This window comes from Hemicordylus capensis, chromosome 1, assembly GCF_027244095.1.
Source record: "Hemicordylus capensis ecotype Gifberg chromosome 1, rHemCap1.1.pri, whole genome shotgun sequence".
In the NCBI taxonomy this organism is placed as follows: domain Eukaryota; kingdom Metazoa; phylum Chordata; class Lepidosauria; order Squamata; family Cordylidae; genus Hemicordylus; species Hemicordylus capensis.
Window position 1 is genome coordinate 12,078,668 of NC_069657.1, and position 22,922 is coordinate 12,101,589.

At 41.2% G+C, this 22,922-nt stretch overlaps 1 protein-coding gene and 1 long non-coding RNA gene across 3 annotated transcripts in view; one reads left to right on the top strand and one right to left on the bottom strand.

The window, feature by feature from the left end:
* Positions 1–22,922, top strand: part of PPM1A (protein phosphatase, Mg2+/Mn2+ dependent 1A) — a 54,532-nt gene that overhangs the window by 21,943 nt on the left and 9,667 nt on the right. For both annotated transcript variants that reach the window (XM_053263256.1, XM_053263246.1), the window contains exons 2-4: positions 14,598–15,451; positions 15,900–16,017; positions 21,297–21,405. In XM_053263256.1, coding sequence (XP_053119231.1) covers positions 14,618–15,451; positions 15,900–16,017; positions 21,297–21,405 — 1,061 coding nt within the window. In that variant the 5' untranslated portion in view covers positions 14,598–14,617. The remainder of the gene's footprint in view (positions 1–14,597; positions 15,452–15,899; positions 16,018–21,296; positions 21,406–22,922) is intronic.
* Positions 6,571–22,922, bottom strand: part of LOC128330411 (uncharacterized) — an 83,570-nt gene continuing 67,218 nt past the window's right edge. The window contains exon 3 of the long non-coding RNA XR_008310073.1: positions 6,571–6,862. This is a non-coding gene — a long non-coding RNA (uncharacterized LOC128330411). The remainder of the gene's footprint in view (positions 6,863–22,922) is intronic.

Sequence of the window (22,922 nt, forward strand, 5' to 3'; positions counted from 1 at the left end):
ACCTATCTTTCCTGGGTAAAGATGGTGCGTTGGTTGCACGTTGGTCTCCTCATGAGCAGGAAAGTAGGGGAAAGGAAAAGCGCAAATGCAGTTTCAAGATGCTGGGATGTGTGATGAGCACAGGCTGAGAACCTGTGGTGTGCCAGGGCAGATATACTCCAAAATGTGCCCTGGGGCAATGGCCAAGCCATTCCTTCTTCCTTTAAGGTAAGGAATTGCTTACAAAACAAAGATGTCCATTGCTAGCTGGACTGAGTCACTTTGAGTGGATTTTGCCCCACAAAAGGCTGTGCAGATGTGCTGCATTTAGTGAATAGAGCTGATCTCGGTTGTATATCTCAAGATTGAGATGTCTTCACATGTAAATGATTACAAGTTGCTAGTTTCTATGGGCCACTTCTCTACTAAGTCCTCGCCAGACAATTTGTTGTTCACAATGAGTTGGGAAATGCACCGTATCCTTGCTACTCCTAGAAGGAGTGTTTCAAACTGTTGTCTGACTAGACCAGGAAATTCCTCTCTTTGTTTTATTTTTTTGAAATAGAGTCTGCCTGCAGGCTGATGCCTCTCTGTAAGAGAAAGGGGTGGGGGTGTCCCATTCAGTCAGATTGACCTGAGGCACATTATTCATTCATTCATTCATTCATTTGATTTCTATACCGCCCTTCCAAAAATGGCTCAGAGCAGTTTACATTAAAATAAAACTAGAATCAATTAACTATTAAAAACTATAAAGACATAAAACCATCATTAAAACATTTAAAACAGTTAAAAAAACCCTGGAAAGCCAGGCCAGACAGATAGGTCTTAAGGGCTCTCCTGAAGGTCAACAGTAGAAGACGTATCGATTTCTGCTGGGAGTGCAATCCATAGCCCAGGAGCAGCTACAGAGAAGGCCCGCCTCTGAGTTGCCACTAGACGTGCCGGCGGTAACTGAAGATAGACCTCCCCAGATGACCTTAGCGTGTGCTAGGGAACATGTAGAAGAAGGTGCTCTCTAAGATAACTCGGACCTAAGCCATAACTCAGACATTGCCCCACACTTGCTCATGCAAGTGACCACTTGTGAATGCAATACTGCATTTATAACTTAAGCAGGGTGAAAAGTTCACTCATGATGAGCCCACGATGCAGTGCTGCTGAGACATCGAATAGAGGGGTGCTTTGCAGCGCTACCCTGAATAGAGCAGTACAGGCAAAAGTCTGTTTCCCAATTGAAACCCCTTTCCTTTGCTTCATTCACTTTTATAGTTTAGGGGAAAGGGGCTGCAGTCAAGAAAACCATTGATGAGAAAGCAAAATCTATCCCCTGCATACAGAAAAAAGACAGACACGGCAGGAAAATTTATCCTCAGCTAGGCAAGAAAGGTAGCTTGTGTCAGCTCTGCTCCTTCCCCCTCTTCTCTCTGCTAGAGCATGAGAAGACCGGATTGGAAACTATGCTTGCAGCTGACAGTCAGAGAGAGTGTGTGTGTGGGGGGGGGGGGAAGCAGCAAGTCTCCCCCATTCCTTGTGAGTGGCTGTAATGGTTGCGGTAGCTATGGAGGGAACATTTGGTCTCTGGCTGGTGGTTTTTGGTTCCCCCCCCACCCCTGTACTGGGCATTAAACCATGTTTGCCAGCAGAGATAATTACATAAATTAAAATCTACATTAACAAATAAGATTCATGACTTTTCAGAACTTGTTTGGTGACTTGGAATTTTGCTACCTTATTATGTTCACCTCTCTATAGACTGTGAACATATTAAAATATCTTGTCCTTGTGCAAAAAGCTTAAGTCTGTTGATCTTGTACTGCAGTGACATTGACCATGTATTCCTACGCTTTCCTGCCTTAGGGTGCTTTTAGAAGCTATATTTATTCTTTGGTGTTGGCAGCCTGCACAAAGCATGCATGCAATCATTGGTATACTCTATAACAATTTGTCATCACTTCACTTTAAAGTATGATATGCAACACTAAAAATATTTGAGGTCTTTGTCATCTACTTTTCAGTACCATTGCTGGTATTTGTTGGATACATTTTTATTCACATTTTTCGTTTTTCTTCCAAATTATGTTAAGACTATTGATAACCTTTCAAACATATAGTCTCTTCTCTATGTTCTTGATGCCTACGTAAAGTTTTCTGGGGTAATATCTGGAGATTTGTGTGTGACTAAAAATAACGAGTGCTAGCTAATAATTTTGGCACCATATTAAAGAACATGAATTGCTGCCATAACCAAACAGATGACAACATTGGAAACCTCATGTGGTGGTGTCATGGGATAGATATGGTGTCTGAAAACACTCTTTGCCATTTTTAAAGCTTTTTCCACTACTGTATATTCATGAAGTATTTTTTCCCTGTACCCACTTGTTTGGGACTGCAGCCATGTTTACAAAAAAAAAAAAAGTTATGTAGGAGTTTACACAGAAACAGCAGCTAAATTGTTGCCCAAGTGTACTTTCTTATGGGGAACTTGAATTATGCTTATTGGCTGTTCTGCCATTTTGTCATTCTAATGAATAGAGGAAGATTTTTCCTGGATAAAATGAAGGGCAATTGCTGGAGAAACTGAGTACAGTATTGTACTTCTAGTAACCTCAATAGGAGAGGTTAGATCTTGAGAATATAGTCCCGAGTACTGTTCTGCCTTGGTGCTACGGGTGATTAAACCAAGATTGCTTTTCATGTGAATACTGATATTGACAAGAGATAGTGTTCCCTTTTGGCCAAGAGTAGCTAGTATTGTAGGTGACTCATATAGGGATTTGGTTTAGCCCACCCTTCGAATAAGTCTATGAAAGTTATTAGCCCACCTGGCCACACAATCACTGCAAGAAAACTTTTGTAAAGGTTCCCTGGGCAAAATTCCAGTTTGTTAGTCAGCTAGGTGATTTTACAAGCTTGTGCTAACTCTTTAATCTGTATAGCTGTTTTGATGTACATGTAACTGCATTTGTTCATGTAATAGGCAGCAGCCATATTTTAGGCTATAATTCATAAGATACAGGCAGTCGAATCTGTGGCATCATGTACAACATCCCAGAATAACAAGTTGGGAGGGGGACTCAGTAAATAAGTGCAATACTGTAGCACTATGTGTAAGTTAAGAGATTTCAAAAACTTGTGATAGGATGTGAGAATTCACTGGATTTGTTTCAGATAGCCAAACTGAACCAAATTGTTGTGTGTTTGCAAACATAGAAGCATGGAGCCTGCATACTCCTTTGTTCTCTTTCCTCTATGGCTCATGTGCCTGACTGCAAGATAAGAATCTTTATTTGTCAAACTACAACTCTGTATGTTGTCTGCACCTGGGAACTGTAGTTTCACTGATTTGCAGATCAGGACATGAGACCAGGAACTATGGCAGAAAGGGGAGGTGTGCAGGCTCAGCATTCCTTCAGTTCCCATTCATAGTTCAATTAACCTTGACTTCTTGGATCATCTGAACCGAACGACATGGTGAAAAAGTAACATAATCTAATATAAATCATAGTCTACTATTTAAAGGGTTGCTAGTATACCATTTTTGCAAAGTGCTTCTTTAAAAAAATGTAGTTGTCCAAAAGTAGTTTGTAGGAGTTCTGTGGAGGCAAGCTGCAAAAAATGGGGGCAAGTTGGATTGTAATTTTTTTTAGTGGTATCCATGTATGTCAGATAAGAGTGCTGCAGATTTAGAGTCCATAGTTAACCTTAAATACCAAAGATACCTAAATGGGAGTAAAGAAGCAGCTGCAGGGTGCCACTTACAAGAATCCCACTCGGTCCTTTATGAAGATTAGCAAGGTCAGTCGGAGGAGATAATTTTGGATTGTGTTAACAGTTTCTATAGTCAGTGTCTGTAATATAAGATTAATGAAGAAGCACAATTTTCTTAGTGAACAGATCAATATATTTAGAAGTTGCTGTGAAACATATTGTGATTCAGATATTAGCCAGGAAAGGGACAGTCCCTGTTTACATATTCTCTCTATCTCCCTCCATTCATATAAGTAGATGTGGGGGGGTGGGGTTGAGTGTGTGGAGGAGCCAGTTAGAAATAATTGCTCTCCCAAGTCACAGAATGGTTGTATTTTACACAATCATTGTATTTAATTGTATTTTATGCAAGGCTTATTTTATATAAAACTTCCTTTTGTAGTATTTCAGAAAAATTGATCATCTTGAGATGTTGTCAGCTAGGCAAATACTTCTTAGAAATTAAAAATCCCTTTCCCCTTGACTTGCTCTGCTTTGCATATAAAAACATCAGTGTAAAACAGATGTTTCAGGACCAGAGACAGTCAAGCTGTTTTCTCTTTGATGTGGGTTTTTTGTGTGCAAGACATAAGAAAAGCTTTTATCAAGGCATATGTCTAAGCCCATTTTAAAGCCATTCAAGCTAGTGGGCATCACATGTCCCCTGGCAGATAATTCCATAGATTGATTGTGCAGTGAGAAAAGGTACTTCGTTGTGAGAGAGAGATTTCTCTGTCCACTCTTTCTACTCCATGCATAATTTTGTACACCTCGATCATGTCTTGCTGTCATTGCTTCTTTTCCAAACTAAAAAGCCCCAGATGTTGTGACCTTGCCTCATAAGGAAGGTGTTCCAAGCCCCTGATCATGTTGGTTGCCCTCTTTTGCACCTTTTCCAGTTGTTCGACATGGTCTCTGTGCTTTACACGAATGGGCTTTGCGCCTGCGCAGAGACCACATCAGAGCTTCCAAGCTAGAGTTCTAACTTTTGACGGTAACCCCACCCCCTCAGTATATAGGTGGCTGCACGGGCTTCCCTCTCCAGTCTTTCTTCGTCCGCGATCGAGGACACATTGCTGAGCTGCTCCTTGCTAGATTCCTTTGCAAGCACTGCCTTACTATCCCCTTTTCTCCCCTGTTTTGGTTCAGTACTCCCTTCGTTAGCGTTTTCATTTCTTCCCCGGTAAACCCCCCCCCGCCGCTATTCCTCTAGTTTTGTTTCCGTCCCGTTGTGGCCTTTGGGCTGGGCGTGCCTCGGATCCTTTCCCTCCGTTTTCTCCGATAAAACCTTCTTCGGCCTATGGCAAAGACTACAAACTTTAAGCAGTGTGGTCAAATCCCAGATCCCTTCGACCGACGGCCACAAACTTTGCCTTTTTTGTTTGGATAAATCCCATAAGGTTGACTCTTGTCTGCATTGTGCGGCCTTTACCAAACAGGCGTGCAAAAATCGAGCCTCTCGACTTCGTTCTTGACTTTGGGAACAAGCGTTCAAGACTACAGACTCGGACAAACTGTCTGCTGTGCAGGCCTCGTCCAGTGCCTCTCCTGCAGCCCGGGGCTTACAGCCCGTTTCGTTCCCTCCGGGAGTCTCGGCAACCACCCCCAAGGTGAACGTACCAGTCGATCCCGCAGCTCGGGCTTCATCGATACCGAGGAGTTCGGTAGCAGTGTCTATTTCGACGGCGACATTGATTGAGCCATGCTCTGTCCAGCCAGCCAAAAAGAAAAAGAGGAAGAAGGACCGTTGAGCTCCTTCTGAACCACCAACAAAGAAGCAGAAATCGATGCACAATACCGAACGCCGATCTCAAACTCTTCATACTGAAACTGTCTTAGAAACCGAGGTCACCTACGGTTCTAGTCCACACGATCCCGTGTACGAGTCCGAGCATCACTCTGAACCTGAGGAGCTCTCGCCGGAGCAACCATGCCGCTGGGCCAATCGAGACCTGGAAGCTGGTCTGGATGAGTGCTACGCCAGACAAGTTGAGGAGGAAGCAGACTATTTTAACACTCATCAGGAGGTTCGCCAATTCCATTGCGCCTCAACTGCCGCAGAGCTGCCCCTCCGACGTTCTGCCTCTCCTCACCCTTCCGTACCTGCTTACTCAAACTTGGCATCAATCTCGAACCCGCCTTTGGGACTGACAGCTTCACCTCCTCCGCTTTCACTCCGAACTACATCTCTTCTACCTCCATGAGTCCCACCTAAGAACTCGCCGGTGCAGGCAGCTACAGCCACTATTGCCCCCGACTGCAGACCAGCGCCTTGGCTCTGGATTCAGCCACTTCAGCCTCCGGTTTTGACCGACTCATCAGATTCGTCCTTGGATGAGGAGGGCCCATAGTAATCTCTATCCTATAGGATATCCTTGGGCTCCTCACCTCCTTCGTTATTATTGGACCCCAGGCACAAATTCCCACTGGAAGATTTCCGAATCTATACAGACTTTGTCTCACGTATGGCAGCTTCCTTGGGAGTCCAACTTTCTCAGGAGGACAAATCTGAACCTGACCCCCTATTCCAACTAATCGAGGATGATGCCCGTCCATCGGTATCGCTCCCATTAAACCCATCTATTCTCAAAGTGGCCAAGACCTCTTGGACCAAGACCTCCTCCCTTCCACAAACATCTAAACGGCTTGATTCCTTTTACAAGGTTCACACCTCCACGGATCAGGATAATTCCTTCCTGAAGCAACATCCGTCTACAGACTCTATTGTGGTTTAATATTCCCTCTCTAAGTTCAGGAGATATTCCTCCTCCACCCCACCCGACAAGGAGGGGAGGAAATTAGACACGTATGGAAGGCGCTTATACTCTATTGTTTCTTTATTGACAAGAATTACAAATTACCAGGCATACTATGACAAATACCATTCCTTTCTTTGGGACCATGTTGCCCCCTTTTAAGATCATCTCCCTGAAGAGCAGCAGGGCCCTGCCAAAGTTTTCCTCCATGAAGCCACGCAGGTGTCCAAGCAGGAACTCCATGCGATTCGCCACTCCATGGAAGGGGCTGCTAAAGTGATGGCAACTTCCGTCGCCATGCCTGGCTTGGGTCTTCCGGTCTCACGCCTGATGCTAGATCTAGAGTGGAAGATCTTCCCTTTGATGGTTCCTCTCTATTCGGAGAGAAAACAGATGAAACTCTTCAGAAAGTGCAGAAACTTCGTAACACAGCCCGGTCCATGGGTTTTCAACACTCCACAACCCACCATTATAAACCGCAAAAATGGCAACAACAACCGTATTCTTCTAAACCACAATACTATCAACCTCAGGACTAGTCCTTTCGTTCTAACAGATACAAGTCTTACAGGAAGCGCTCACACTTCACCGGATCCAAGATGCAGCAGCGATCTTAAGGAGAGGAGAGGAGGATTAAGGAGAGGAGAGCTGGTCTTGTGGTAGCAAGCATGACTTGTCCCCTTAGCTAAGCAGGGTCTGCCCTGGTTGTATCTGAATGGGAGACTTGATATGTGAGCACTGCAAGATATTCCTCTGAGGGGATGGAGCCGCTCTGGGAAGAGCAGAAGGTTTCAAGTTCCCTCCCTGACTTCTCCAAGATAGAGCTGAGAGAGATTCCTACGTGCAACCTTGGAGAAGCCACTGCCAGTCTGTGAAGACAATACTGAGCTGGATAGACCAATGGTCTGACTCAGTATATGGCAGTTTCCTATGTTCCTATGTTCCAAAGGATCTCAGCCCCCAGCCAAGAGACAATGACTCACACCCTCCTCCCCGCTGGGGCACCAGACTCTCCCCCTTCATTCCCACATGGGAGAATATCGCCATGGGCTCCTGGTCTCTGACCATCGTGAGGGTCGGCTATGCTATAGAATTTGTATCCACCCCCCATACAACCCTCCATTACCCACTCCGCCTACCCCGGCTCTCCTGGCAGAAGATGACTCTCTACTCTCAAAATCTGCAATAGAACTGGTTCACAATCCACAATCCCCGGGTTTCCACTCTCGGTACTTCACAGTCCCCAAGCCGGATGGCTCCCTTTGCCCCATCCTGGATCTCCGGGAACTCAACTCCTACATTATCTACCGCAGGTTCTGCATGGTCACTATTCCCACTATCATCTCCCTCCTACACAAGAACCAGTGGTTTGTCTCCATAGACCTCAAGGATGCATACTATCACATCACCATCAGACCCCAGCACTGTCGTTTCCTCCGCTTTCAAATAGCAGACAACACTTACCAATTTCGTGCCCTTCCCTTCGGACTGGCATCTGCACCCTGGGTGATCACCAAATGCATGGCCCCAGTGGTGTCGGCCGTACAACAACAAAACATACAAAATTTTCCATACCTCAGCGATTGGCTCCTGGTGGGCCACAATCTCTACTCAAAGACCTCCACACGGTCATCAACCTCCTCTCCAACCTGGGCCTCCAGGTGAACTATGAAAAATTGAAGCTCACCCCTTCCAGAACGATAGAATTTCTGGGAATCCTCTTCAACTCTATTCAGTCCCAAATCTTCCTGCCACAACGCAGAACTCAAGCCATCTTGCACTTCTCATCTCACCTCCTCTGCCACCCAAGCCAGTCAGTGCAAACAATTCAATGCCTATTAGGACACATGGCTTCCACCACCTACGTCCTCCCTCACGTCCTCCCTCACGTCCTCCCTCACCTACGTCCTCCCTGGCTACGGGCCAGGACTCTTCAACACTGGTTCTTGTCAGTGTTCTCGCCACACGAAGACTCCCTCACCACCACCTTAACGATATCGCCTCGGTTCCTGCGCTCCCTTCTATGGTGGACAGACCCGGTCAACCTCACCATCGGCTCCCCCTTCCATCCTCTGCGCCCCTCCCTTCTACTCACCATGGATGCGTCCATGGATGGCTGCGGCGCTCATTCCAACAATCACAACATCCATGGCATCGGGACCTCGACCGGAGCTGCCCACCATATCAATTATCTCTTAGCCATATTCAAGACCTTAAGAGCCTTCCTCCCCCTGATACGGGGCTCCCACGTCCTCGTTCAAATGGACAATACTACTGCCAAAGCTTATCTGAACAGACAGGGCGGCACCTCCTCCAGCTCCCTCCTGTTCCTGGCCATGGAACTATGGCTCTGGTGCATTCACCACGATATTACTCCTCTAGCGGTCCATATACAGGGACAAGACAACATCACCTGGGCAACTTTGCCCAGTTGCCCCTGGTAACTGGGCAAAGAGGCACCTTTTACCGTGGTGATTCTCTTTATTTAGCAGGGGGACAGTAACTGGCCCTATCCACCCCCAGCACAGTACTTTCAGTGACTGTTGCTGGTGTCTATCTTGTTTTTTGAATGTGAGCCCTTTGGGGACAGGGAGCCATCTTATTTATTTATTATTTCTCTGTGTAAACCGCCCTGAACCATTTCTGGAAGGGCGGTATAGAAATCGAATTAATAATAATAAGGCACTATCTTAGCCCCCAGTGAGGCATTACCTTGGCGTGGTTGTGGGGCTTGCGTGCTCTGAGGAAGGGGAGAGCTATGCCAGAGGTCCAACCATACTGGACAGGTCTTACCAGAGGAGCCAGACAAAGAGTGCCTCTCCCATCAACAATATGGTGCGACATAACTTTAATAAATCTATACCGGATTGGTTGTTGCCCAGGTCAAGAAGGACCACGCCAGGTGCTGGAGTCCCTGGACATCTGGTGGCAAGTGGGCAACAGGACTCAGGATCTTCAGTTGAGCAACCAGGGCTGGAGACTGCAGGGTTACTGGAAGAAACGTCGCTTAACTGAAAAAAATATACGAAAAATGCCAACAAGGAAATAATGATCTATTATTATAAGTCTAGTCCAACTAGAAGAGGTTATTTAAAAAGAATGTACCAAATTTGGAAAGAGAAGCATCCAGATACAGAAATAACAGAACAAAGGCTAGCAGACCAGAGAAGGTTCATAAGAAATAAAGTATTCACAGGAGTAGAGCTGGAAGAACTGCAAAGAGCAACACAGGCTCAAGATATAGAAGAAGAATTACCACCAACTGAAGAAGTTGCTCAGGTGCAGGTGGAGGAGGTGTTGGAAATAGAGGATGCCACTGTTGCTGAACTGTTTCAAAATTAAAACCAGGCAACCGCCCCTTTGCCTTCACCTCAGAAACCCAAATGCCGTTTAACAGAAAAGCAACAAGAACTAAAGCAAAAAATTACTGAGCACATGAACCAAGCCACCATCAGGGTTCGACTTCCAGCTCTCAAAACAGTTGCCAAAAACAACTTGCTCAGGCATTAAAAGATGTCAATGCTGCACTTAGCAATAGCAATAGCACTTACATTTATATACCGCTTTATAGCCGGAGCTCTCTAAGCGGTTTACAATGATTTAGCATATTGCCCCCAACATTCTGGGTACTCATTTTACCGACCTCGGAAGGATGGAAGGCTGAGTCAACCTTGAGCCCCTGGTCAGGATCGAACTTGTAACCTTCTGGTTACAGGGCGGCAGTTTTACCACTGCGCCACCAGGGGCTCATGCAGAAGTAACAACTTGCAGAAATAACAACCAATAATTTGCAAGAAACAAACCAACTAATGTACAGTGCAGCAACAATAACAACACAAGAGCTCGGATATAAGATCAATGGACCTGTAAAAAAAGCAAGTAGTACATCACCTAAATGGAAGATTAGATTAGAAAATAAAATTGCCAGGCTTAGATCAGATGCTAGTAAATTGAAATATATGAAAGACAAGAAGCCGAAGAATGAAAACACCAAGCAGTATCTGATCCAAAAAGACCACCTAGATTCAAGGAAAATTAGAGAAGTCCTGGAAATAATAAAGCAGCAAAACAGCAGTGTCAAAGAAGATTAGCAGATATGAAGCCAGAATTGCACAACACAGGCAGAATCTCCAATTCCAGTAGAATCAGAGGCGTTTCTACCAAAGCATAGAAGGAGATACTGCAAGAAACCTAGAAACACCAAATAAAGAAGAAACAGTGCAATTCTGGGGGAAATTATGGGACAATTCAATAGATTATAATAAAAAAGCAGGCTGGATGAAAGAGGTTGAAAAATGTAACCAACAAATGCAAGATCTAATAATAACACCAGAATTAATAAGTGAAAGAGCAAAGAAAATTAAAAATTGGACTCCACCAGGCGACGACGAACTGCATGGCTTTTGGCTTAGACACCTAACAAACCTCCATAAACAACTATCAAAACAGTTCAATCACATTTTGCAAGGAGGTGATACTGAACAATGGCTAACAACTGGCAAAACTCATCTCATAATGAAAGACCCAGCAAAAGGTACAGTTCCAAGTAATTATAGACCGATAACCTACCTGCCAACCATGTTCAAATTATTAACTGGAATAATAGCAGATGAAGTAATGCAACACTTATTAACTAACAAACAGTTTCCAGTTGAACAGAAAGGAAATTGCCCGAACAGCAGAGGCACAAAAGACCAGCTGCTGATTGACAAAATGATTTTAGAAAATTGCAAGAGAACAAAAACCAATCTAAGTGTTGCATGGATTGACTACAAGAAAGCCTTCGACTCATTGCCTCACATATGGATACGAAAATGTTTAAAAACAACTGGTGTCAGCAGAAACATTCAGATATTTATTTTAAAAAGCAATGAGCATGTGGAGTACACAGTTAGCAATCAATGGCGAGATACTCGGACAGGTTAGCATTAGAAGAGGCATTTTCCAAGGGGACTCACTATCCCCTCTGTTGTTTGTAATCGCCATGACCCCACTTTCACAAATACTAAACAAAACAAGCAATGAGCATGTGGAGTACACAGTTAACAATCAATGGCGAGATACTCGGACAGGTTAGCATTAGAAGAGGCATTTTCCAAGGGGACTCACTATCCCCTCTGTTGTTTGTAATCGCCATGACCCCACTTTCACAAATACTAAACAAAACAGGCCTCGGATACCAAACATCTAAAACATCCAGTAAAATCAACCATCTGCTGTACATGGATGATCTGAAGTTGTATGGAAAGTCCCAGTCAGAAATCGAATCACTTCTAAACACTGTCCGTATATTCAGTAGTGATATAGCAATGGAGTTTGGACTGGACAAGTGTGCTGCATTAATAATGAACAGAGGGAAAATAAGAAAAACAGAAGGAATAGAACTGCCCAATGGAAGCAAGATCAAGAACCTGGAAGAAAAAGAACCTTACAAATACTTGGGCATTCTCCAGGCTGATAACATCGCACACACTGAAGTTAAAAGAAAAATTGGAAGTGAATACATCAGGAGAGTTAGAAAAATCCTCAAGTCCAAACTCAATATCGGGAACACCATACAAGCCATAAACACCTGGGCTATACCTGTTATCAGATACACTGCAGGAATAATGCGCTGGACCCAGGCAGAGCTAGAGACACTAGATCATAAGACCAGGAAAATCATGACCATCAATCATGCTCAGCACCCCCGCAGTGATGTCGATAGGCTATACCTCCCTCGCAGCTCAGGTGGAAGAGGAATGCTGCAAGTCCATCAAACAGTAGAGGAGGAGAAAAGAGGCCTTGAAGAATATATCAAGGACAGTGAAGAAGATGCACCTCAAATGGTCAAGTTTGCAAAACTATTCAACACCAATGAAACAAAGCAGGCCTACAAGAAAGAACAAGTCAAGAACTGAGCAGAAAAATGGAGAAATAAGCCCCTGCATGGTCAATATTTGCACAATATAAGTGCAAAATCAGGCATCACCAAGACCTGGCAATGGCTTAAGAATGGTTGCTTGAAGAAAGAAACAGAGGGTTTAATCCTGGCTGCGCAAGAACAGGCACTAAGAACAAATGCAATAAGAGCAAAAGTCGAAAAATCCACAACAAACAGCAAGTGCCACCTTTGTAAAGAAGCAGATGAAACAGTGGACCACCTAATCAGTTGTTGTAAAAAGATCGCACAGAATGACTACAAACAAAGGCATAACAAGGTAGCAGGGATGATACACTGGAACATCTGTAAAAAATACAAGCTACCTGTAGCCAAAAATGGGTGGGACCATAAAATTGCAAAAGTTGAAGAAAATGAAGATGTAAGAATATTATGGGACTTCTGACTACAAACAGACAAACATCTGCCACACAATACACCAGATATAACTGTAGCCGAGAAGAAAGAAAAACAAGTGAAAATAATCGACATAGCAATACCAGGGGATAGCAGAATAGAAGAAAAAGAAATAGAAAAAATTACAAAATACAAAGATCTACAAATTGAAATTGAAAGGCTGCGGCAGAAAAAGACCAAAATCATCCCAGTGGTAATTGGTGCCCTGGGTGCAGTTCCAAAAGACCTTGAAGAGCACTTCAACACCATAGGGGCCACAGAAATCACCACCAGCCAATTACAAAAAGCAGCTTTACTGGGAACAGCCTATATTTTGCGACGATATCTATAATAACCTACAGTATTGATAATAAAATTCAGCCATCCCAGGTCCTTGGGAAAGACTCGATGTCTGGATAAAACAAACCAGTCAATAACACCTGTCTGACTGTGTAAAATAATAAATAATAATAATATAATAATAAATTTGATTTCTATACCGCCCTTTTAAAAATGGCTCAGGGCGGTTTACACAGAGAAATAACAAACAAATAAAATGGAACCCTGTCCCCAAAGGGCTCACATTCTAAAAAGAAACACAAGATAGACACCAGCAACAGTCACTGGAAGTACTGTGGGGGTGGATAGGGCCAGTTACCCTCCCCCTGCTAAATAAAGAGAATCACCATGGTAAAAGGTGCCTCTTTGGCCAGTTAGCAGGGGTCAAACATGACATGTTTGATTGAATTAAATTTTGCTTTGGTTAGTTGGCATATGAAATGGCATTTGAAAGCATTGCTTGCAATCTTGCTTTTCCTTTAGGAGCAAAATTTAGGAGCTGACTGCTCTCTGCTCGATTGCAGGCTGCAGGGGAGGAACAAACTCGCTACTTGCCACTAGCAGTGCCCACCATTCCATGCTGGGAGGATTCCCTCCCCCCTGCTTGCTCACTCCTCTTCCTACTCATATCTGTCTGGCATAGGCAGGCAATAGACTGATGTGACCAGGAGGAGGAGTGAGCCAGCAAGTTGGGGATGGGTTGCTCTCTTCTAGTCATTGCCAGTCAGGCAGGCAATGGACTGATACAACCAGGAAGCGGAGGGAGCAACCTACCCCTGCTTTACTTCCTCATTCCTCTTGGTTGCATTTGTCCATTGCCTGGCTCAGGTAGGAGGAGTGAACAAGCAAGTTGGGGGCAGCTGCTCTTCTCAGCCTCCTGGTTATGTCATTCTGGCTCTGCATGTGATAGGCCAATGCAACCAGCAGGAGGAGGGAGCAAAGCAATCTGTCGCCACCTTGCTTGCTCACTCCTGTTTACTTCCATCCATCACCTGGCTCAGGCGCCACACCTAAATTTCCTGGTGCCGTTGTGAGCTGGCAATTCTGGGAATTGTCTAGCCCCGGATTGCAGTACAAGAAAGTATTAATTCAAGAATTTAAGGACCTATGCTTATTTCTGAAGAGTTTGAGTAGTGGTTTGATTTACATTTACTCTAGATGTTCTGGAAAAACTGGGGGGAGAGAAAGAGAGAGAGAATGTTTATATTAATTAATATATACATTATTAAAATATTATTTTGCACATTAACAGCTATGTTTTTGAAAACATAGAAAGTATGCTTGAATAAAGTTCAAGCAGGATGCCACACAATTCCCCATTTTTTTCTCTTTCATATGGTAAGGGCTCCAATTCATTGTTTTCTTTATGCACCATATTCTGCATATGACAGATCAATATCCCATCCCTTAGAAATAGCTTAACAGCATGTTTTGTTTTGTTTTTGTCTTCGTAGAACCGAAAGGACAAGACATCATGGGAGCATTTTTAGATAAGCCAAAGATGGAGAAGCACAATGCCCAAGGCCAGGGCAATGGACTACGTTATGGGCTAAGTAGTATGCAAGGTTGGCGAGTTGAGATGGAGGATGCACATACAGCTGTCATTGGCTTACCAAATGGACTGGATGGATGGTCTTTTTTTGCTGTGTATGATGGGCATGCCGGATCCCAAGTTGCCAAATATTGCTGTGAGCATTTATTAGATCACATCACAAGCAATCATGATTTTAAAGGGCGTGGTGCTTCACCATCTGTGGAAAGTGTAAAGACTGGAATCAGAACAGGTTTTCTGCAAATTGATGAACAAATGAGGATACTCTCTGAGAAGAAACATGGTGCAGACAGAAGCGGGTCAACAGCTGTGGGAGTCCTGATTTCTCCCCAGTACACTTATTTTATCAACTGTGGAGACTCTAGGGGTTTACTTTGTAGAAACAGGAAGGTTTATTTCTTTACACAAGATCACAAACCAAATAATCCACTGGAGAAGGAGCGTATACAGAATGCAGGAGGTTCAGTTATGATTCAGCGTGTGAATGGATCACTTGCTGTGTCTAGAGCACTTGGCGACTTTGATTACAAATGTGTCCATGGGAAAGGCCCTACAGAGCAGCTTGTTTCTCCTGAGCCTGAAGTCTATGAAATTGAGAGATCAGAAGATGACGATCAGTTTATCATACTGGCTTGTGATGGTATCTGGGATGTTATGGGAAATGAAGAGCTGTGTGAATTTGTAAGATCAAGACTTGAAGTCACTGATGACCTTGAGAGAGTATGCAATGAGATAGTCGACACCTGCTTGTATAAGGTAGGCAGAGGTTTTCAGGGAAATGAGCATACCATACTTTTACTGCAATTCATGTTCTGTGTGAGCATTCAAATCTGTTTGATTTGCAAGTTTGTGTTAGTAAGATGTTACTTTGCAGAATGTGTGGAATGTTGCTAATGGTGTATACTGTCTGCCTCAAATTCAGTTGCTGGCTTTTGAGTTAGGCTGTGGATTGGACTGTATAGGACCAATACTGAACACACATTTGTAAACTAAACCAATTTTTCCTATTATAGTGCTGTACTTTGTGGCGAAAAATATTTGCATGAGAAGTTATGAACTGTGATGAACTGCTTGTGTTGAATAAGGACTTTAGAACTGTGCTATATAAGCAAATGTATATAGGATTTTATTGATGGACTTTTGAATAATATACTGGAAAATTGGACTTTGTCTAAACTCTTATTTTTTTTCCCCTCCCCTCCAGGGAAGCCGAGACAACATGAGTGTGATATTGATCTGTTTTCCAAATGCACCAAAGGTATTGCCAGAGGCAGTGAAGAGAGAGGCAGAGCTGGACAAGTTCCTGGAAAGCAGAGTAGAAGGTGGCTCTTTTAAACAAAAATAAGTAATTTCATTTTTAAACCGAAGCCAAGCATTAAATGTCTATAGGCTTTTCATTAAATCCTTAAGTGCCATAGGACATTAAGCATGCATCTCATTAAAAAAGGTGATTTTGTTACCTTTTTGGATGTATGTAGTGTGTCCTGTCAAAATATTAGGTTTATTACTGTCTGTCCCTGACAATTCTGCTTACAATAGAGAGGTTTGAGTATAATGTTTATGTTGGGGGACCATTGCCAGCAATAAATTCAGGGCAGTAAACTACAATAGCAGTAAGAGTTGTTTTGAAATTGGCATAGCCATAGAAGAGTTTTATCTTGTTATTTTGCATTTCATATGTTTTTGTACCATATGGCTCAAAACAGATTCTGGTTTAAAACATGGATTTAAAAGGTATATTCCAATCTGGATTATATAGTGCCTTTGAATATTAAAAATGGAAGTTTAAGTAACAATACCATGAATGCATATCAATTTTCCCAGTAAACAATCCTCTTACTGTGATTTTAGTACAAGTTAAACCAATTTTTAAAAATAGGTGTACTGGTGAAATGATGGTATGGATCTGAAATGGTGTGGTATTGCGGATGTAAACATCATAATCTGCAGACTCTGGAGTCGTCAGTACTGTGCACTGGCATGAGTTACTTCTGTCTCTGCCATATCAGTGATTGAGCTAAATGCCTCACGCACTTTATTTTTTTTTTTATTGTATAAAACTAACAAATTGCAACAAACATAACAGGTGTTGATCTGTTAATGTTGTATTTCCTTGCATTGATTCATTGGCCTCACACTAGCTCTGAGTGAGAACATAGTGGTTAAAAGACTTGAGATTGCAGATGCGTGAGGTATGGGGATGATACTGCTCACCCTATCTTACAGTGTGGTTGTAATAATTACAAGTTTATGTAAGTGCTTTGAACACGAAAGTGTCATATAAATGTTAAATATTATTATTGCATGTGTTGTAGCATATGCTGTTTAAAATCATAGCCTTTTATGCTAAAGGAAGAGCAGTCAGTGGCTGCTGATAGTCATTTGTTAAGAGCTGCATTTCATGGATGCATGAAGTGTTACATAGTAGGCTGGATATAATATGGCCTATTACCTTAACCATGATTAAAGAACACTCATGTTATTTCTGCAATAGCCCAGTGAAGTAATATAACTCAATACTTTCCTTTATCAATCTTGTCATTTTTTCTTACACTGAAATTACATTCAGTGGCTGGAATCCAAAGGATCATGTACAATGTTGTACAAGTGCACTGGGATCCCCCCCCCCTTTCTTACTGAAAAGTTCCTTCTGATGGTTGGAGCATTCTCTGGAACAGCATTAAAGTTTGAGAGGCTGCAGCTAGAAGGAAAAATTGGGTGGGTGGGTGTGTGGGTGTATGAGCATTTTATGTACATGAGCCTTTTTGGATCTCAGCCATCATGGTTGTAACGTATACATGTTACGCTTGTAAGATAAACCATGGTCACAAGATCTGATCATTTATTTTTTGTTAGTGGAATCCAGTGAAGCTATATATGAATAAACACTGTGGCTTATAATAAGCACTACATTTTCCAAAGGTTAATGTGAGCATACCTCAATTTTTTGAAATGTTTGCTGTTCTCTTTCCCCACAGAACTCCTGAACTGTTCTTCCAATATTTCCTAAGTTCAAAAAACAGTTGTGGGGAATTGGCACAAAAGCAGTTTAATGGAAATGATTGTGCATGCAGTATTTTCCTCCATGTTTCCGTTTAAACTGTTCTTGTACCAAATTTCTATATTACTTTTAAAACTAGAGGATGTTAAAAAGCAATTTAGGCATTATTAATCGAGCAACGTCTGAACTGGAAACTCTGCCAAGACTTTAGGCTTACACTTGAACTTGCATACCTGCCCCTTGGCTATATGGGAAAGATAACTTGCATTATCTTTCACACAATTCACAGGAAAATTGTTACTCTAAATATAGTAAGTACTATCGGATAAAACAGATGTAGCTATTGAATCATTCAGAAATGCACTTCTTAAGCTGCTTCTGCTGTCTTCTTGAAATGCCAGAAATTGTGGTATATGTGGCCATTTTAAAACTTTAATTTTAAAATGGCCGCATATGAGGAATGTCTGTAAGCAATTTTACATTGTCCTGTTAAAACTGGAGGGGGAAAGGGGAATTTTTAAAAGTATTTCAGAATATAGCTACCATAAACCCAGGCACATGGTATGGCAAGTAATAAGATTAGACTCTGCATTTTCTGGCTGACCAGACTTAGGGGTCCTACATTCTGACCAGATGATCTTGTAAAAAGATGCAGTCTTTGTATTCAAGTCTGTTTACCTAATTGCTGTGAAGGAGCTGTATTAATGGCTGGTTTATTAAAAAAAAAAAAAAAAACACCTCTGGCAATAACACATCCTCTTGTCTTTACCCTCTGTTCAGTTGATTTATTTTGTATTCATGTAGAACAATTTCACCTGTAATTAAGTGAAGTGCAGCACATAAAATTCATGCCAATCCTGACGTTCCAATATAAAATTGTAGGTGTTTAAAACTTTATTCCAAAATGATGTTCTAATATTATGAATAATGGGGCTAGACTGATTCATTAAAATAAAAAGCCCTTCAAATCTTTGACTACTGTTATTAGTCCTCTAGCTGCTCAACCAGTGTAAGTTCCATTCATTTTTTTTGGAGCTTAGACAGATGCAGCACTTTACAGACTGGTTAGGAAAACTGTTTTGAAATACATTTTGTAACCCATATAAAGTTGAATACAATATTAAGTGTCTGTTTTCAAAGGATTCATTGAGTTTGATTAACTTATATGTGGTATAGTCTGCTTCATATCTTCAGTAAAAAAACAAATGTTTAGTCACATGTTCACTCAGTAGAGGGGTTTAGTGAATCTTTGTTGTTTGGATTCAAGAACATTCTCCCACAATTGTAAAAGTATGTTTCTCACACTTTTAAAACCATGGCCACCTTTTGCTTAAGAGCTGGTGAGTTGAAGTGATCTAGACTTTACAACCATGTCTTTCTCAAACAGTGGCATAGGAAGATTAATGGAAGTGTTTTAAATTAATGACAGAAAGAGCTCAATATGCATTGATGCAAAAAAGATACTACAACATGGAGGCCATTCAGTTGATTCCATTTGTGCCATAAATATTTATGTGGACTGTACGTATATCTCTATTGAGCATAAATGTATTCATTTAGTGGAGAATGTATTTGAAATGTACTGCAGCTTTAGGTTATGGAACTGTGTAGTATCAGGTAAATTTTAAAATCCCTTTATTTTTGTACAAAAGAGAGCATTAGAATGATGTAGACTATACTAGATGTTCGCAATTCACAATAAAAGAACTTGGCAAAACAAATCTGAGATCTTTGCTCTTTATTCAGTTTTCAGTATCAGAAGTCTTTGTCCTGAATTGTAGATGACGAATAAAAATTCTGGCCCTAATATTTCATCTTTTAAAATCTGTTCAGTCTCAAAAACAAAACAAAAAAACCAAAAAAACTCAAGTATGTCCTTCAAAATACTGTCCAGGATCTGATGAACTGTGAAACTAGTTCTGTGTCTGGGGTGGTGGTATTTCCTCAAACAGCTCTCTGTGTCTCATAGTAAACTACCTTTTCAAAACCAAAGTATGGGGTTGTGGGAGATGTCAACTGTTCAAAGAGAGGGAAAGGTCAGCCATGACACTGGGCTAGAGCAGGCTCCTTGGCTGAGCCAAAGCAGCTCTTTAGATCCTGGCCATTATTAACAACTATTTCTTACTGAAAAAGAGTTGTAGGGTTACATGTTAACCTCTGAATTTCAGGGCCTACCTGCTTTGTTGAAGAACTTTCCCCACTGTGCTTGTTTGTAACCTTGTTTGTAAGGATATGGGCACAAATTGGGCTAAAATGTGCGGTAGCTTAAAAGGCTGTAGAAAATCTGTTCTTGTGTTCCAGATGGTTAACCAGTATGTTCTTGTTTCCAGTGATTTACTATGCCGCTCAACTGGAGTAGATTATAAATTATATTTGGTAAACATTTCTTTATTCTTGTTTTGGATAGAATATTAAAAAGACACATCTGTTTTGGGAAATTCTGATTAAACTATTTTTGCAGGTATTTTCATGACATCTTACTCTAAAGTATGTGTATTTGTATTCTGGCACTTAGGACAAAATATGTTGATTTAATTTTGTGCTCTCAAAACATCCATATAATATTTAAAAAATTACAAGATTTGCAACTTAAAGGTTTCATGTTGACCCTCTTGACACTTTCTGTTGAAGGATCTCTGGTACTAAGGCTGGAAAAGGCCTCAGGGAGCCACTACCAGTCAGAGGAGATATAGTACCAGCTTAAACAGATCAACCATGTGACTTGTTTTAAGGCAAAGTCTTATAATTTAATATTGACATTTTTTATTTACTTGCATAAGATCTTTGTTAAAATAGTACTTTTCATACCTCTAACATTTCATACCTCTAAAATTTTCTTTTTTGTTTAATGTTGGTACCTGATCTGCTGTGAATAATGAGGAATCAGTTATTGACTTGAATAAAATGAGAATTTTGTAGTTAAATGCATTCAGTTTTGAAATGTCGCTTAAAATTAAATGACAGTGTTGTAGCTGAAATCAGATTCCTGTAACAATTCATACAGTGGGACTTGTGTGAATTTGTATCTAAGAACATGTCTCCACGTGAAGTTTAGTATGTTCTACATATTTTGTCATTTCACACCTCTATTTTTGTTCAAGGTGGTGTACTTTGCACCATGTCAATCAGTTTTTTTTAAATCATAAAACTTGTTTTGCACTCAAATAGATTGGTTCTTCTCATTTTTGTTGCTGAAAAAGTGGCAGTTACATTTATCTGTGAAGTCTATTTATAACTACGGTAATTTGTTTTCCACACAAGCAGTACGAACAGCCAAGACCTCAGTGCACTTTTAGCTCAAACTCCCTTGCAGTACTACAAGAGCATCAAAGCCTTGATATTTTTAGATGATGATCTACTCAAATTAAGATTGTATACTTCCAAAATTTTACTTGTGTGAAAGATCTGCAGAAAAATGATGTCATGCAGAGATGCCACATAGAAGTGTTCTTTCCCTTCCCCACTATCTTTGTTAGGGTACCTAAATCACTATAAAGACAAAACACATTTTTAAACCTTAATCTGCCTGTTGTAAAACTGTTACAATATTTTCAATTGCATTTGGATTGTATTTACAAAGCAAGTACTTCTGATTCCCAGAGATCATAAAGAAGCAGGGAGAAGGAGTGCCAGACTTAGTCCACGTCATGCGTACGTTGCAAACGGAGAGCATCCCAAACCTTCCTCCAGGGGGTGAATTGGCGAGCAAGTGAGTACAAGTGTAAATGTGATTTTGATTTTAAACTAGCATCTACTTTTCATAAGACCACTCCTAAAAACAAAAGCAGGGAGTGTTCCAAAGTTTTGGAAGACGTTTACCAGAATTCACTCTAGCTCCCCCCCCTTCAAACTTGGGATCTTGTTAAAAACGGAAATGAAGACATGCACAATACAGTGGCAGACTTAAAGGTGAATTCTAAAATTAAAATAAACTTGTCATACTGCAGCTGAATAAAGGTCAAGCTATTTTTAAGGGTGGCTGCCTCTTTTAACAGACATTCTTAAATATTAAAATCTTTTTAAAGTCTTAATGCAACATGATGAGTGTGTTCATGTGGTTTTGATATTTGAATTTGTGTGTTTGACCTTGTTAATAAAATAGTTCTTACTTTGTTTTCATGAAATTCATACCTGCCTTTATAAATTGGCTAATTTAGCATGAAACCTTAGAGTTGGATTAATGGGCTTCCATGATGATACTAGCAATGGCACATCTAAAAAGATAAATACAAGATCACATATTTTTCCCCTTATATGATGATGCCAGAATTCTTGAGCCATAGTACGAGATCAAGCTGTCCTCCTTAAAGCAATTATGTTCTATAACATAAAACATAATTGAGGCCAGAAGCTGAATTATTCATCCTTCACTTTGGCTGATCTAAATGTCACCACTATAATTTAGGATGTATATTTCAAGTAATTGTGTACGGAGGTATGGGGATATCTTGGCCATCTTAGCATCGGGGATTAGTTGATGTGACTTGAGGATGGTAATCTTGGATCTTTGCAGAAGTTTCTCAGTTTGGCAGTAAAGCATGAAACCAAATGTGGGAATTTCCTGACTGGATGAGCTCATATAATGCCATAGGTTTCCCTGTATTAGAAGGTGGTGTTGGAAATTCCCTCCATACATTGAGATCCAAAGAGCTATTTGAGCAGGGTGGATTGGTTTTTCAATCCAGGTGATTAAAGTCACCAAAGAAAAAAGACCAATTTAAATCATTTTTCACTTATTTGTAAGATACATCCTAAATCAAAGTGTATGCTAACTTGTTGGTAGGGAGACAATCATAAATATTTATAATTTCTGAGTCAATTGCAGAGATCAGGTAGTTTAAAGTGCAAAAAAAAAAAAAAAAAGCCAAATGAATCAGTGGCGGACAATTGTGGTAAATTGCTGATCTCTCATCCCCAGTATAAAGTATAAATACATGAACGTCTGTGCTGTATGATGAATGACAAAGAGATTTCCCCCACCGTTTATTCTTTACCGAATAAAGAAGCTTTTTGTAAAGGCCAGGAGTTCAGTTTGAAGAGATTTTACACTTCCTTTAAATTCAGATCTCATTTTAAATAGGGTTTATTTTTTAAAGAGAAACTTCTTATAGCTGAAACTTTAAAAAAAATCTGATTTACACTTGAAAACGTAGGCTGACATATTGTGCAATGCTCCGTGTTTGTTTAGCACAACATGGGCTCTGATGTGTCTTCCTAATGCAAGTT